Source organism: Nerophis ophidion, linkage group LG01, assembly GCF_033978795.1.
Source record: "Nerophis ophidion isolate RoL-2023_Sa linkage group LG01, RoL_Noph_v1.0, whole genome shotgun sequence".
Classification (NCBI taxonomy): domain Eukaryota; kingdom Metazoa; phylum Chordata; class Actinopteri; order Syngnathiformes; family Syngnathidae; genus Nerophis; species Nerophis ophidion.
This window is the reverse complement of record NC_084611.1, coordinates 7014867-7033164: the sequence shown is the minus strand read 5'-3', so window position 1 is coordinate 7033164 and position 18298 is coordinate 7014867. Positions and strand designations below refer to the sequence as shown.

The 18298-nt window shown below is 40.4% G+C and overlaps 1 protein-coding gene across 4 annotated transcripts in view; it reads left to right on the top strand.

The window, feature by feature from the left end:
- The window catches only part of LOC133548443 (gastrula zinc finger protein XlCGF57.1-like), a 351444-nt gene extending 334177 nt beyond the window's left edge, over positions 1-17267 (top strand). For 2 of the 4 annotated variants that reach the window (XM_061896769.1, XM_061896199.1), the window contains exon 2: positions 14927-17267. In XM_061896769.1, the coding sequence (XP_061752753.1) occupies positions 14927-16224 (1298 nt within the window). In that variant the 3' untranslated portion in view covers positions 16225-17267. Of the gene's footprint in view, positions 1-1442; positions 4899-7486; positions 7805-14926 lie in introns of those variants that run through there. The other 2 variants (XM_061895375.1, XM_061894560.1) reach the window with 2 other exon arrangements.
- Positions 17268-18298: the final 1031 nt, after the last annotated feature.

Sequence of the window (18298 nt, the reverse complement as noted above, 5' to 3'; positions counted from 1 at the left end):
TCGAAGTTTTTCTCAAAATTTTACCCATCACGCAATGTCCCGAAAAACGGCTTCAAAGTGCCTGATTTTCTCCATCGGTAAATCCACCCGTCCATTATCCTGTGACGTCACAGCGTGAAACTACCAGAAACTAACTTGGCGGGTAGCACAGAAAGGTATAGCGATAGTAGCTCGGATTCAGACTGGGATTTCAGCGGCGTAAACGATTCAACAGATTACCCATGTATTGAAACGGATGGTTGGAGTTTGGAGGCAGGTAGCGAAAACGAAATTGAAGAAGAAACTGAAGCTATCGAGCCATTGCGCTTCTAACCGTATACAAGCGAAACCGACGAAAACGACACGACAGACAGCGACACGGGAGGAAGCGAGGACGAAAAATAAGCCATAGCCATATAACATACAGATAGTGTGTCATGAGATATACATTGAATTAAGAGGACTTAAAGGAAACTAAATGAGCTCAAATATAGCTACAAATGTGGCATAATAATGCACACTACGAAGGTCCTGAGTAGTCCTGGGTTCAGTCCCGGGCTCTGGATCTTTCTGTGTGGAGTTTGCATGTTCTCCCCGTGAATGCGTGGGTTCCCTCCGGGTACTCAGGCTTCCTCCCAATTCCAAAAACATGCACCTGGGGATAGGTTGACTGGCAACACTAAATGGTCCCTAGTGTGTGAATGTGAGTGTGAATGTTGTCTGTCTATCTGTGTTGGCCCTGCGATGAGGTGGCGACTTGTCCAGGGTGTACACCGCTTTCCGCCCGATTGTAGCTGAGCGGCGCCGGGGGAGGGAGCGAGAGAGACACACACACAGTGACAGAGAGAGCAAGCAGGCGGGCGAGCGAGGAAGTGAGGTAGAGTGCATGCGGGTCTAGTCCAAAAGCGGCAAAACATTTCTCTGCTTGCATCATGCAAGTGACGTCAATGTTCGTCCCTCGAGAGCCACATACCACACCGTGATTGGTAGATTCCTTCAGCTCCGCACACAACGCTGTTAAGGGGCATTCATAAAAAACTTGCGGGGCGCGCTAACATTAAACTTTCATATTAAGGTGGGGGCCGCAGAATAACGTCTCGCGGGCTGCATGTTTCAAATCGCTGTTGTAAGGCAACCCTGGCAGAGCGGTGCAGAGCGGCGGCTCCCTGTTTAAAGTCTCACCTTTATTGTTAGTTTAGAAGCCCAAATACCTCCATATTGCACTTCACACACCCTCTTTATTAACCAGTAGAATTGTCCTTTGTTGCCTTTCTTCCTCTCCATGATGTTATTGCTTGTATGCACTTTGTGTGTGCGTTTTGACACACTCAACATCATGCGCCTCGGCTCTGTTCAATTTTTAGTACCAAAATACTTTATTAGTAGCAGTATACTGTACAACACTACTACACACACATACAGTACATTGAAGAAAGTGTGTTTTTGTTGTTTGTGTCTTGCAGACGTCCAGCAGCTGATGGGTAATCCAGAAGAAGTTTCCCCTCAGTCAGGGGGGAGCTCCACTTTGAAGCAGGAGACTCCACAACCACCCTGCATTAAAAAGGAAGAGGAGGAACTCTGCATCACTCAGGAGGGAGAGTGTCTTCTAGGACGAGAGGAAGCTGATTACACCAAGTTGCAACTGACTGTTGTCTCTGTGAAGACTGAAGATGATGAAGAGAAACCACAAGTAGACAACCTCTTAGCTCCACTATCAGATAGTGAGGCTGAAGACGAGGTTGAAGAACCTTTGAGCAGCGATACAGACTGTGAAGGTGATATGAGGACTCACACTGACAACAAACACTCTGAATGCTCCTCAAAGAAGAGAGGTAAAACATGTTTGAGCTGCTCAGTTTGTACTGAAAGTTTTGCTAAAAAGAGACATTTTACTCAACACATGAGAACACACGCAGGAAAAAAAACATTTAACTGTTCAATCTGTGGCAAAAGCTTTTCTAAAAGTAGCCAATTGACTCAACACATGAGAACACACACAGGAGTAAAACCGTTTAAGTGTTCAGTTTGTGGCAAAAGCTTTTCTCAAAATAGCTCTTTGACTCAACACATGAGAACACACACAGGAGAAAAAACATTCATTTGTTCAGTTTGTGACGAGAGCTATTCCCGAAATACCTCTTTGACTCAACATATGAGAACGCACACAGGTGAAAAACCATTCAATTGTTTAGTTTGTGGTAACAGCTTCTCTCAAAATAGCTCCTTGAAGCGACACATGAGAACACACACACGAGAAAAACCCTCTAATTGTTCAGTTTGTGGCGATAGCTTTTCTCAAAAAAGCCATTTAACTCGACACATGAGAACACACACAGGAGAAAAACCATTTAAGTGTTCAGTTTGTGGCAAAAGCTTTTCTCAAAATACCAATTTGACTAAACACATGAGAACACACACAGGTGAAAAAACATTCATTTGTTCAGTTTGTGACGAAAGCTTTTCCCGAAATACTGATTTGACTCAACATCTGAGAACACACACAGGTGAAGAATCATTTAATTGTTCAGTCTGTGGCGATAGCTTTTCTCAAAAAAGCCATGTTACCCGACACATGAGAACACACACAGGAGAAAAACCATTTAAGTGTTCAGGTTGTGGCAAAAGCTTTTCTCAAAATAGCTCTTTGACTCAACACATGAGAATGCACACAGGAGAAAAGCCATTTATTTGTTCAGTTTGTGACGAAAGCTTTTCCCGAAATTCCTATTTGACTCAACATATGAGAACACACACAGGTGAAAAACCATACAAGTGTTCAGTTTGTGGCAAAAACTTTTGTCGAAATATCCATTTGACTGTACATATGAGAACACACACAGGTGAAAAACCATACAAGTGTTCAGTTTGTGGCAAAAGCTTTTCTGTGAAGAGAATATTGACTCGACACATGAGAACACACTGGACTAAGACCATTTAATTGTTTAGTTTGTGGCAAAAGCTTTCCTGTAAACAGCTCTCTGTGTCGACACACAACAACACACGCTGTAGAAAAACATTTTAGTTTTTTCAGTGTGCCGTAAAAAGTTCCCACATAATGCAGACCCAGCAAAAAACATAAGAACACTAAGGGAAAATAAGCAATTAGCTGTTTAGTTTGTGGTATGTTGCTCATATGTGGCGACATCCACCCTACCCAGGACCTCCTCACTGCTTCTTTCACAAATATCTGAGGTATTCATACAAACTTGGATTATTTGAAGTATAATCTTATCCACTCATGTCCCCATGTCTTCTCTGTATCTGAAACCTTCCTAAACAGTAAGATAAATGATGCTTCAAGTGCTTGGTTACTCTTTCAGTTTAGAGACCCGGACTAAAGTGTAAAGTTTGTGCACGCTCAAAAACCTGCGCTACACCCTTTATCACTGCAAATTTGAGACGTGAAAATGTGCACTGCTTCACGGCAGCTGCATAGCTCTCATACGCACACTTCTACAGGCTGTGGATACTTAATGGGGAACATTATCACAATTTCTGAAGGGTTAATTCCAATAATTATCAGTTCCCTGTGGCTTATTTTATTTTTTTTATGTTTTTCCAAAATTTTACCCATCCTGGTATATCCCTAAAAAAATCTTTAAAGTGCCTGATTTTCATTATCTGTGAAGCCATCGTCCATTTTCCTGTGACGTCATCCAGTGATGCCAGTACGGATAGCACAGCAAGATATAGCGACATTAGCTCGGATTCAAGCTCGGATTCAAACTCGGATTTCAGCGGCTTAAGCGATTCAACAGATTACGCATGAATTGAAACGGATGGTTGGAGTATGGAGGCAGATAGCGAAAAGGAAATTGAAGAAGAAATTGAAGCTATTGAGCGAATAGCTATTGACGCTATTCGGCCATGTTTGCCTTAGCATCGCCGGTAAAATGTGCAGACCAACGATCGGAAGATGCGCATCTTGTGAAACTGGCTCAACTTAAATCCGGCGATTGTCAAGTGTTTGTTTGGCATTAAATGTGGATGTAAATATAGTTTCAAATGTACATACAGCTAGCCTAAATAGCATGTTAGCATTGATTAGCTGGCAGTCACGCCGCGACCAAATATGTCTGATTAGCACATAAGTCAACAACATCAACAAAACTCACCTTTGTGATTTAGTTGACTATCGTTGGAAATGCATCTGCAGGTTATCCATACATCTCTGTGCCATGTCTGCTTTAGCATCGCCAGTAAAATGTGAAGACACTCCGGCACATTCAATGGGGGTCTGGCGGCAGATTTCTTTGACTTTATCGTTGAAAATGCATCTGCTTTGAGTGTCGCAGGACATCCACACAATCTTGCCATCTCTGTGGTAGCATAGCTTTTGTCGGTAAAGTGTGCGGAACAAACGACTGACCATTTCGTTGGCTTTCCCCACACCCTCTCATTTTGAACACATTTCGTCCAATTTCTTGCCACTTTCGCATCTTCGGGCCAGTGGTGCAACTTGAATCCCTCCCTGTTAGTGTTGTTACACCCTCCGACAACACACCGACGAGGCATGATGTCTCCAAGGTTCCAAAAAATAGTCGAAAAAAACGGAAATTAACAGATTTGAGAGCCGGTGTTTGTAATGTGTTTGAGAAAATGGCGGCTTTATTACCGAGGTGACGTCATGTTCTGACGTCATCGCTCCCAGAGCGATAAACAGAAAGGCGTTTAATTCGCCAAAATTCACCCATTAAGAGTTCGGTAATCGGTTAAAAAAATATATGGTCTTTTTTCTGCACCATCAAGGTATATATTGACGCTTACATAGGTCTGCTGATAATGTTCCCCTTTAAGTGATGCTGGGTAACTGTTCGCATAAAAAAAATGTCAACTTTTACTCCTCAAACTGATTGATGTGCAAATCAGAGACATATGAACAATCATAGTTGGTGAAAATAAATAAACACAATGCTTAACGATAAGTTCTTATGGTGGTATTTCCTTGGATTAATTCATGCAAGTTTATTTTAACTACATTTTTATTACAAACCCATGTCAATTGAGTGGGGAATATAACTTGGTCACGTTGTTGGGGGGACAATTAATATGTGAGGGAATTAAGGAAGCAGCATGAGACAACAAGTGTTTGATGTGGAAGACGTTAATGGAGTCTCGGATTGAAAATAAACTTTATCTCCTTGGAGTTTATGAAGCCAACGAGGTATGATTACTTCTGATATGTTTGTCAAATCTATGTGTTTTCTTTTTTTGGATGTCAGACTAATTGTAAGTTTTGTTTGCTTATTTTATTACTTCTGACGGCATTATATTTGGCATCGTTGGTAACGTGAAGAAGACGTGGCTGAAATAAATGTCTGTGAGAAAAACGAACAACTTGAGCCTTGATGAAGACCTCGGAGGGAGTAAGTCTGCAGCTCAATAGTTCAAAAACAGTGGTCATTAAAATAGGTACCCCACACCTGATCAACACAAGCCCACAGCTTTGATCTAAATTCTCTGCCTTCTTTTTTTTAATTGCACTGCTTGGCTATCTGTTTTATCCAGTGATGTCATGTTTTTATTTCTATTTTGTCTCTGTTTCTGTTCAATCTAGTGTTTTTCATGGTTTTATTTCAAGATACAAGATTGTTTGTTGTCATATGCACAGTTAAACAGACAGTTTGCCGTATAATGAAAATCTTACTTTGCTAGTCCACCCTTCAACAAGTCAAACGGTACTTAGCTAAAAACGAAAAATGTTATATACAAGGCACAGCGAGGAACATTATATTATTGCATATTCTGATTCACAGTCAACAGTATAAATATGCAGGTGACACCGTGACCCCAAAGGGAATAAGCGGTAGAAAATGGATGGATGGCATTGAGTCACAGCAGCAATTAAAAGTGTCTTTAGTGATCTAAGGTGAAAAGTGTCTACAGTGATGGTTCATGGTTCCGGGGTGAAGCTTTTTCTCTAGTGACTCTAAGCACTTTACATAGTGAAACCCAATATCTAAGTTACACTTAAACCAGTGTGGGTGGCACTGGGAGCAGGTGGGTAAAGTGTCTTGCCCAAGGACACAACGGCAGTGACTAGGATGGCGGAAGTGGGGGTCGAACCTGGAACTCTCAAGTTGCTGGCACAGCCACTCGACCAACCGACCTGTACCCCATGGGTGGCCATGGTAGCTGTGTTTTGGTGAAGTGAAGTGAATTATATTTATATAGCGCTTTTCTCTAGTGACTCAAAGCACTTTACATAGTGAAACCCAATATCTAAGTTACATTTAAACCAGTGTGGGTGGCACTGGGAGCAGGTGGGTAAAGTGTCTTGTTCAAGGACACAACGGCAGTGACTAGGATGGCAGAAGCAGGATTCGAACCTGCAACCCTCAAGTTGTTGGCAGGGCCACTCTACCAACCGAGCTAAACCGAGCTAAATGTTCAGTAACTGTAAATGGAAAGTAACTCTAAGGTAACTAAATGTTCAGTAACTATAAATGGAAAGTAACTTTAAGGTAACTAAATGTTCAGTAACTGCAAATGGAAAGTAACTGCAAGGTAATTGTAAATGGAAAGTAACTATCCATAAGGTAACTGTAAATGGAAAGTAAGTGTATCTAGGAAGTAATTGTAACTGGAAAGCAACTAGCTGGAAAGTAATAGTAACTGCAACATAGCTATAACTGGAAAGTAACTGTAACTGGAAAGTAATTATTACCGGAAAGTAATTATTACCGCAAAATAACTACTTGCAAAATAGATGTAACTGGACAAAAGCTACTTGGATGTTAATGGTAACTGGAAAGTAACTGTAACTGGAAAGTAAATAGCTGGAAAATGACTAACTCTAAGGCAATTGTAACTGAAAAGTAATACTTTAACTGGAAAGTATTTGTAACCGGAAAGTAGCTAACTATAAAGTAACTAATTGGAAAGTAACTGACTGGAAAATAACTAACTTTAAGGCAATTGAAACTGGATAGTCATGGTAACTGTAACTGGATAGTAATGATAACTGTAACTGGAAAGTAATTGTTAACGGAAAATAATGGTAACTGGAAAGTAACTAACTGGTCAAAGGATAAAACTAGAATTTCAATTTTAATTTTCTATTATATATTCAAACTTTTTTTATATATATCTATATACTTTGTAGCGCTTTGAGATTTAAAAAAATGTAAAGTGTGTTCAAAATTCATTATTATTATTATTATTATTTGTGATGAGGTGGCGACCTGTCCAGGGTGTAAGCGCACCTTCCGCCCGAATGGAGATGAGATAGGCTCCAGCTCCCCCCGCTACCCCAAAAGGGACTAGCGGTAGAAAACGGATGGGCGGATATTATTATTATTATTATTATTATCAATACAACATTGTCGATTTTTGTTTAATTTCTATCTCCAAAGTATTTTGATATCAAAAATGTTTTCGCGATAAGGAGCACTTCAGTAATGAGGCAGAAATGTAAGAAAAGATGAAAAGGCCCGCTGCTTATTTTTAAAATGTGTTTTTTTTTTAAAGCGCAGTTGTCGATTGTGTGTGACCGGAAGTTGCACATTTCTGGCGCATGCGTAAACACATCGAAAGCGGAAGTTCCAAGATGGCGGACTAAGCGGCGTGGCTTTCCGGAGAAGTTTCACATTTACGATCTTATAGATTCAAAAATAGCATCAAATACCTCAACTATTCGCCTTTTCTTAAGCCCAGGAAACGGACTTTGAGTGTGGGGCGACGGCGTGTTAGCTGAAGTGAAGATTGAAGACGTGATAGAAGATGGACGACTACTGCTATGCTAAGATGGTGACGTCATGTCAAAGAGAAAGTGAAAGAGAATCAGCGCCACCAACGGAGAACAATCTGAAAAGCGAAGATGAAGGTGAGTGTGTTGCGTTCACTCATTTGAAAGCTATTTGACTTCCAAGCCCTAAAAACAGAAATTATCCGACTTTGTTGAACAATGTAAACAAAGAACCTCGATCCAAAATGGCGGAAATGTCTGTTAGAAGTTACCGCAGTAGTAAACAGTAGGCAAGCAACGATACTTGGTATAATCCTGCGTGAATCCGCCTTTATTGATTGTGATCCTGTGTGTGTGTGTGTGTGTTAGTGAACTACTGTGTTCGTCCTCACTGGGAGATGAAACACCCACTAATTTAATCAGTAAAAGGCATTTTTACATGTAAATATTTTCGTACTAAAAACTCTGCAAACAATCTTTTTTAAATATTTATTTTAGTTTGTGGATAAAAACATGTTCCCCTGAAATAATCATTAAACTTGTTAAATGTGTTGGTACACAATATTTTACAGTACCTCAAGTGAACCTCATTGGCACACATGTTTGTAAGCTAGAAACTGACATTTGGGCTTTATGTTGTTGTTTTTTATTATTTTGTTTTTTAGTGGTTTAGTGTTTTGTTTTTAATGTTTTGTATTGTGTTTTTATGTGTTTAATGGATCTTAAAGGCCTACTGAAATGAGATTTTCTTATTCAAACGGGGATAGCAGGTCCATTCTATGTGTCATACTTCATCATTTCGCGATATTGCCATATTTTTGCTGAAAGGATTTAGTAGAGAACATCCACGATAAAGTTCGCAACTTTCGGTGCTAAAAGAAAAGCCCTGCCTCCACCAGAAGTCGCAGACAATGACGTCACACGTGTGAGGGCTCCTCACATCCTCACATTGTTTTTAATGGGAGCCTCCAACAAAAAGTGCTATTCGGACCGAGAAAACGACAATTTCTCCATTAATTTGAGCGAGGATGAACGATTCGTGTTTGAGGATATTGATAGCGACGGACTAGAAAGAAAAATGATTAAAAAAAAACAAGTAAAAAAAAAAAACGCGATTTCATTGGGACGGAGTCCGATGTTTTTAGACACATTTACTAAGATAATTCTGGGAAATCCCTTATCTTTCTATTGTGTTGCTAGTGTTTTAGTGAGTTTATCTTACCTGATAGTCGGAGGGGTGTCTCCACGGGTGTCTTGACGCCAATGTCTTAGGGGAGTCGCTTTATGGACGGCACAAGCTCAGCTTTTCTCCGGTAAGAAGCGACTTTTTACCACAATTTTTTCACCGAAACCTGCTGGTTGACATTCCGTCGTGATTCATGTTTGCTTGACCGCGCTCTGATCCATAGTAAAGTTTCACCTCCAGGAATTTTAAACAAGGAATCACCGTGTGTTTGTGTGGCTAAAGGCTAAAGCTTCCCAACTCCATCTTTCTACTGTGACTTCTCCAATATTAATTGAACAAATTGCAAAAGATTCAGCAACACAGATGTCCAAAATACTGTGTAATTATGCCGTTAAAGCAGACGACTTTTAGCTGTGTGTGTGTGCAGCGCTCATATTTCCTTAAAACCTGTGACGTCTCGCGTACACGTCATCATTACACAACGTTTTCAAGACGAAACTCCCAGGAAATTTAAAATTGTAATTTAGTAAACTAAAAAGGCCGTATTGGCATGTGTTGCAATGTTAATATTTCATCATTGATATATAAACTATCAGACTGCGTGGTGGGGGCCTTTAAAGGGGAACATTATCACAATTTCAAAAGGGTTAAAAACAATAAAAATCAGTTCCCAGTGGCTTGTTGTATTTTTTGAAGTTTTTTTCAAAATTTTACCGGTCTCGGAATATCCCTAAATAAAGCTTTAAAGTGCCTTATTTTCGCTCTCTGCGAAGACACTGGCCATTTCCCTGTGACGTCACACAGTGCTGCCAATGTAAACAAACAATGGGAATACCACAGCAAGATATAGTGACATTAGCTCGGATTCAAACTCGGATTTCAGCGACTTAAGCGATTCAACAGATTACGCATGTATTGAAACAGATGGTTGGAGTATGAAAGTATTGAAGAAGAAACTGAAGCTATTGAGCGAATAGCTATTGACGCTATTCATAGCCATAGCATGGCCGAATAGCTGCGTTAGCATCGCCGGTAAAATGTGCGGACCAAACGATCAGGACTTTCTCATCTTGTGACACTGGAGCAACTTAAATCCGTCGATTGGTAAGTGTTTTTTTTGCATTAAATGTGGGTGGAAGGAAACGTAATATAGTTGCAAATGCATCTGCAGGTTATCCATACATCTCTGTGCCATGTCTGTCATCGCCGGTCAAATGTGGAGACACTCTGGCACATTCAATGGGGGTCTGGCGGCAGACACTTTGGCATCTTGGGGCCAGTGGTGCAACTTGAATCCCTCCCTGTTAGTGTTGTTACACCCTCCGACAACACACCGACGAGGCATGATGTCTCCAAGGTTCCAACAAATAGTCGAAAAAACGGAAAATAACAGAGCAGAGACCCGGTGTTTGTAATGTGTTGAAAATGCAAATGGTGGGTGTGTTACCTCGGTGACGTCACATTCTGACATCATCTCTTCTAGCGTGATAAACAGAAAGGCGTTTAATTTGCCAAAATTCACCCATTTGGAGTTCGGAAATCGGTTAAAAAAATATATGGTCTTTTTTCTGCACCATCAAGGTATATATTGACGCTTACATAGGTCTGCTGATAATGTTCCCCTTTAACTACAGTTCCCAGTAGTGTGGCGTTAGTCTCGCTCCTGGGAACCCGTACTGATTCCTGTAGCTTAGCTCTTTTTCGACCCATGTAGTGACGTAGCGTCCATCAAACGCTACAAAGAGAGAAAATAGACTACTAATCAAGGGCTTTCGGAAAAAATATTTCTATAATCATTTTAATTTATTGTTACTATGATTGTTATTTTACGTATTATTTATTTGTTACTAATGTATATCTGGTTGTTCTTTTAAATTACACTTAAAATTGAGTATCGGTGGTACTGTTTTTAAGTTTTCAAATCAATAAACAATGGTGTTATTTATCGTGATTCCAAAATCACACAAAATAATTGTGATTATTATGTTTTGCCATAATTGTCCAGCCCCAGGCGAGGTATTGGCAAGGACTTCGCGATAAACTTTGTATCACAGTACTTGAGTCACGATACAATAGTCTATTGTAATATTGTGACATGGAGTTTTACTGCCATTTTTACAATGTTTCTGAAAAATGTAAATTTAAAGAACTTAAATGAAATGTGGTAAATACGTACACTAGATACCAGTTATAATTTATTGGATGAATTGTGTCAAAAATAAAGTAAATTAAATGATAATTATGTTTCTTCCATTTAAAAGTTCTCTACTTCTTGACTACAGATAGATATTATATTTTTTAATCTAACAAATCTGTATTTTAGTATTGTCGAAGCAGATGTTTTCTACTTTCTGTGATTCTAGCTGAACTTTTCTGAGTCAAAGCCAAGTCATGTAAACATTGATCCATCATTCTGGCAAGGCACTAAATGAATGGCCATGAAACACTACACACCAGGGTGGTCCCCATACCAGTCATTTAGTACCGGTACTAAATGTATAGATACTTTTCCAGATAAAGGGAACTCGGAAAAATGGCTTTATTCTAAACAGAAAATCTTACACTACATTAAACACTCACAGTCACAGAAGAATTTGACAAGGTTAAAATATAAATTAAAATGTATTAAACACATTGGACTTTTCTTCTTGCACTCTTAAGAACAATCTACAATTTTCCATATTACATATAATCTGCTATAATTAAGGATTAGAATAGTATATGAATTAAGTTTTACTGACATATTAAATGATTCTTGATTTATAGTTGCCACTCCTGGTCTGTGCTTTAAGAAAAATACACTTATTAACTAAGTACTAAAATTGAAACTGTGGATAAATGTACACAGATAAGCCATGTAGCAGGTAAAACACATTTATTAAATACAAAACACAAATTGTAGGAATTTGTTACAAAATGTAGTCATTTGACTTGCATTAGTTGACTGCTAATTGGTCAGTTTTAACTGTGCTAATATTTGTCATCAAGTTCTACGTATCTACATGTGCACAGCAGGGGAGCTGGTTAACTTCTGAGAGTAGTATGTGTGTTTGTGACAATGTCAACCTGTTGTCTGAGTGACGTCAGTGAGTGAGCGGGCGAGTGAAGAGAGAGCAGCAGGACAGGTGTAACAACTACATTATACCTGTCACTATTTAAACTCCTTGTGCAGATCTGAATGCTTATTATTTAAATGTTGACCTAAGTCTGAAGCAAAGGTGCTAATACTAATCACCACATTTGGTGAGGTGTGTTTTAAAGCAGCTGTTGTGAGAGTAGCATATGTGTGTATGCACCTTTAAAGGGGAACATTATCAGCAGACCTATGTAAGCGTCAATATATACCTTGATGGTGCAGAAAAAAGACCATGTATTTTTTTAACCGATTTCCAAACTCTAAATGGGTGAATTTTGGCAAATTAAACGCCTTTCTGTTTATCGCTCTTTTAGCGATGACGTCAGAACGTGACGTCATCGAGGTAACACACCCACCATATTCATTTTCAACACATTACAAACACCGGGTCTCAGCTCCGTTATTTTCTGTTTTTTCGACTATTTTTTGGAACCTTGGAGACATCATGCCTCGTCGGTGTGTTGTCGGAGGGTGTAACAACACTAACAGGGAGGGATTCAAGTTGCACCACTGGCAAGAAATCTGCCGCCAGACCCCCATTGAATGTACCAGAGTGTCTGCACATTTTACCGGCGATGCTAAGACAGACATGGCACAGAGATGTATGGATAACCTGCAGATGCATTTGCAACCATTAAGTCAACGAAATCACAAAGGTGAGTTTTGTTGATGTTGTTGACTTATGTGCTAATCAGACATATTTGGTCACGGCATGACTGCCAGCTAATCAATGCTAACATGCTACGCTAATCGATGCTAACATGCTATTTACGCTAGCTGTATGTACATTTGAAACTAGATACCCACATTTAATGCGAAACAAACACTTACCAATCGACAGATTTAAGTTGCTCCAGTGTCACAAAATGCGGAAGTCCTGATCGTTTGGTCCGCACATTTTACCAACGATGCTAATAAGGCAGCCATGCTATGGGCCACTTCATTAGGTACACCCACGCTATGGCCAAATAGCGTCAATAGTTATTCGCTCAATAGCTTCAATTTCTTCTTCAATTTCGTTTTCGCTATCTGCCTCCATACTCCAACCATCAGTTTCAATACATGCATAATCTGTTGAATCGCTTAAACCATCGAAATCCGAGTCTGAATCCGAGCTAATGTCGCTATATCTTGCTGTGGTAACCGCCATGTTGTTTGTATTGGCAGCACTGTATGACGTCACAGGGAAATGGATAGTGGTTTCAAAGATAGCGAAAATAAGGCACTTTAAAGCTTTATTTAGGGATATTCCGGGACCGGTAAAATTTTGAAAAAAATGTCAAAAAAATACAGCAAGCCGCTGGGAACTGATTTTTATTGTTTTTAACCATTTGAAATTGTGATAATGTTCCCCTTTAAGACTGGCAGTGTGTGGGGTGAGTGACTTCAGTAAGTAAGGAGATGTAGTGGTAGCATGTGCAGGAGTGTTAATAGCATGGTGGATGTCCGCTTGTGCCCTGTGGAAATAATAAATAAAGTGAGCAAGTTGTAACTAATCGACGGCCTCGTCCTTCCGACCAAAGAGCGGAGCTTTATGGACCCAGTGTTACCCCCGACAAAACATGGGCCCTGGAGAGAACGTCTCCCCTGCGCTCCTCGACCACGGTCTGGGAGCCCACAAACAGGAAAGGTGTAAAGCAGGGGTCTCAAACTCAATTTAAATGGGGGCCACTGGATGCAAGGTCTAGGTGAGGCTGGGCCGCAAAAAATATTTAAAAAATATATTTTTAAATGTCTTTTTTTATTTTCAACAATGAATCAAATCAATATATAAATGAACAAAATGAGAATTAAGTCATGTGAGGCGATGCAAATTAAACAATAATAATTTAAAAATAATAACGGTTTGAATTGGTCCAGGTTATCGGGGACTTTTATTACTGACGGACAGGTGTCGTGGTGTGACTGCAGCCAGGCACGTAACAAAACCCTCGTCTCCATGGCAATGTTTCTGTCGCTTTCACTCATCTGCCGCTTTTCTACTATCACAGGGGTAGGCAACCCAGAACGTTGAAAGAGCCATTTTGGACCCAAATAACAAAAACTGTCTCCGTCTGGAGTCAATGGGAGGGGGTGGAGTTTACAGTTATGGTAGCACAATTAGCCCCGAACTGGCTAACATATCAAACTAACGTGATACACGTCCGATTCGCCCAGCGACTCTCTGTCCGAGTATCAGCGCTGGGGTTCAGTACACCACAGTTTTGTATTGTCGCTCGGTCCTTTGACGGAGTGCTTCGGAAGCTATCAAAACCCTGGTCTCCCCGGCCTGGACTGTTTACAGCGGTGCCGGGGGAGGGAGCGAGAGAGACACACACACAGTTACAGAGAGAACGAGTAGGCGGGCGAGCGAGGGAGGGAGGAAGGAAGGAAGGAAGGAAAAGCGTGTGCGGCAAAACATTTCTCTGCTTGCATCATGCAAGTGACGTCAATGTTCGTCCCTCGAGAGCCACATACCACACCCTGATTGGTAGATTCCTTCAGCTCCGCACACAACGCTGTCAAGCACCATTCATATAAAACTTGCAGGCCGCAACTAACATTAAACTTTCATATTAAGGTGGGGTCGCAGAATAACGTCTCGCGGGCCGCGTGTTTGAAACCGCTGTTGTAAGGCAACCCTGGCAGAGCGGCGGCTCCCTGTTTAAAGTCTCACCTTTATTGTTAGTTTAGAAGCCCAAATACCTCCATATTGCACTTCACACACCCTCTTTATTAACCAGTAGAATTGTCCTTTGTTGCCTTTCTTCCTCTCCACGATGTTATTGCTTGTATGCACTTTGTGTGTGCGTTTTGACACACTCAACATCATGCGCCTCGGCTCTGTTCAATTGATTAGTACCGCCATACTTTATTAGTAGCAGTATACTGTACAACCCTACTACACACACATACAGTACATAGAAGAAACTGTGTTTTTGTTGTTTGTGTCTTGCAGACGTCCAGCAGCTGATGGGTCATCCAGAAGAAGTTTCCCCTCAGTCAGGGGGGAGCTCCACTTTGAAGCAGGAGACTCCACAACCACCCTGCATTAAAAAGGAAGAGGAGGAACTCTGCATCACTCAGGAGGGAGAGTGTCTTCTAGGACGAGAGGAAGCTGATTACACCAAGTTTCCACTGACTATTGTCTCTGTGAAGACTGAAGATGATGAAGAGAAACCACAAGTAGACAACCTCTTAGCTCCACTATCAGATAGTGAGGCTGTAGACAAGGTAGAAGTACCTTTGAGCAGCGATACAGACTGTGAAGGTGATATGAGGACTCACACTGACAACAAACACTCTAAACGCTCTTCAAAGAGAGGTAAAACATGTTTGAGCTGCTCAGTTTGTACTGAAAGTTTTACTAAAAAGAGACTTTTGACTCAACACATGAGAGCACACACTGGTGAAAAGCCTTTTAATTGTTCCATATGTGGAAAAATCTTTTCTAAAAGTAGCCAATTGACTCGACACATGAGAACACACATAGGTGAAAAACCATATAAGTGTTCAGTTTGTGGCAAAAACTTTTCTGATAAGAGCCATTTGACTCGACACATGAGAACACACACAGGTGAAAAACCATATAAGTGTTCAGTTTGTGGCAGTAGCTTTTCTGAAAAGAGCCATTCGACTCGACACATGAGAACACACACAGGTGAAAAAACGTGTATTTGTTCAGTGTGTGGCAAAATCTTTTCTCGAAATGCCTCTTTGACCGAACACATGCGAACGCACACAGGTGAAAAACCATTTAATTGTTCAGTTTGTGGCAAAAGCTTTTCTGTGAAGAGCCATTTGACTGGACACATGAGAACACACACAGGTGAAAAAACATGCAAGTGTTCAGTTTGTGGCAAAAGCTTTTCTGATAAGAGCCATTTGACTCGACACATGAGAACACACACAGGTGAAAAAACTTGTAATTGTTCAGTTTGTGGCAAAATCTTCAATCGAAATGCCTCTCTGACTGAACACATGAGGACACACACAGGTGAAAAACCATATAAGTGTTCAATTTGTGGCAAAATATTTTCTGTTAAGAGCCATTTGACAGGACACATGAGAACACACACAGGTGAAAAACCATATAAGTGTTCATTCTGTGACAAAAGCTTTCCTGATAAGAGCCGTTTGACTCGACACATGAGAACACACACAGGTGAAAAACCATTTAGTTGTTCAGTGTGCTGTAAAAGGTTCCACATTAAAGCAGACACAGTAAAACACATGAGAACACACAAGGGAAAATAAGCAATTAGCTGTTTAGTTTGTGGTATGTTGCTCATATGTGGCGACATCCACCCTACCCAGGACCTCCTCACTGCTTCTTTCACAAATATCTGAGGTATTCATACAAACTTGGATTATTTGGTGCATAATCTTATCCACTCATGACATCATGTCTTCTGTGTATCTGAAACCTTCCTGAACAGTAAGATAGATGATGCTTCAAGTGCTTGGTTACTCCTTCTTCAGTCCAGGGACCTGGGGCCTCATGTGTCAAGTTTGTGCACAAGGTCAAAAACCTGCACTACACCAATTTTCACGGCAAAGTTGAGATGTGTCAAAACTGAGAAAATGTTTTTGTATTTTAAAAGGATGGACTCTTATAATGGTGAAAATGTATACTGGGGCAGTGTGACTTTCACACTTTCACAAGACTTACTTTGGCAAACAACTTGCCGTTTGCTTGAACCCACTAGTGTTGTCCTGAAGTCAGATGTTACTATTATTTACATAATTAATTGATGATATGTTTGTATTAGTGACTGCAATGCTTTAATTTGGAGCTAAAGTAGTTTTTATCGAATGTATGCTATAATTGGTAAACAGTGATGTCACTTCTGCTAAATTTCTTCCTGATGGTTGACTTACGGTATTTGTTCGAAAGCAAGTCGCACATGTTGCGGTCGTCAGCAGTATTTTCTGTTGCCATCCTACACAAAGCAGCGAAGAATCAATGCCGTATGTTGTCTTCAACAAGTTAACAACACGTCAGACACGTTAGGAAAGTGTAATCGTGCCGATACGTTGAAGAGAATTGTCGAATTAGATACAATGTGTACAAGTCATTCGGGCAGACATGAGTCTCCCTCTGCTGGACATTTTGAAACATTACAGTCACATTTTGTACGTCATTGTAGACAAATATATACGGAGGTAATAAGTGTGTGTTTCTCTTTGTTCAGTTTGTGTATGAAAAAGAAATATCAAAAGTAAAAGGTCAATCTTACTACGACGTTCTCTTCATTGACTCCGGTTTGGCTCACGACAACACTAAACAAATAAAAGAATACAACAATTTTGAATACAACAAATGTTTTTTCGCGACAAGGAGCAATTTAATAATGAGCCAGAAATGGAAGAAAAGACGAAAAGGGTCGCTAGTTATTTAAAAGGTATTTTATTTAAAGGGGAACATTATCAGCAGACCTATGTAAGCGTCAATATATACCTTGATGGTGCAGAAAAAAGACCATCTATTTTTTTAACCGATTTCCGAACTCTAAATGGGTGAATTTTGGCAAATTAAACGCCTTTCTGTTTATCGGTCTTTTAGCGATGACATCAGAACGTGACGTCACCGAGGTAACACACCCGCCATTTTCATTTTCAACACATTACAAACACCGGGTCTCAGCTCTGTTATTTTCCGTTTTTTCGACTATTTTTTGGAACCTTGGAGACATCATGCCTCGTCGGTGTGTTGTCGGAGGGTGTAACAACACTAACAGGGAGGGATTCAAGTTGCACCACCGGCAAGAAATCTGCCGCCAGACCCCCATTGAATGTGCCAGAGTGTCTTCACATTTGACCGGCGATGCTAAGACAGACATGGCACAGAGATGTATGGATAACCTGCAGATGCATTTGCAACGATTAAGTCAACGAGATCACAAAGGTGAGTTTTGTTGATGTTGTTGACTCATGTGCTAATCAGACATTTGGTCACGGCATGACTGCCAGCTAATCGATGCTAACATGCTATGCTAATTAATGCTAACATGCTATTTACGCTAGCTGTATGTACATTTGAAACTAGATACCCACATTTAATGCGAAACAAACACTTACCAATCGACGGATTTAAGTTGCTCCAGTGTCACAAGATGCGAAAGTCCTGATCGTTTGGTCCGCACATTTTACCGGCGATGCTAATAAGGCAGCCATGCTATGGGCCACTTAATTAGGTACACCCACGCTATGGCCGAATAGCGTCAATAGTTATTCGCTCAATAGCTTCAATTTCTTCTTCAATTTTGTTTTCGCTATCTGCCTCCATACTCCGACCATCTGTTTCAATACATGCGTAATCTGTTGAATC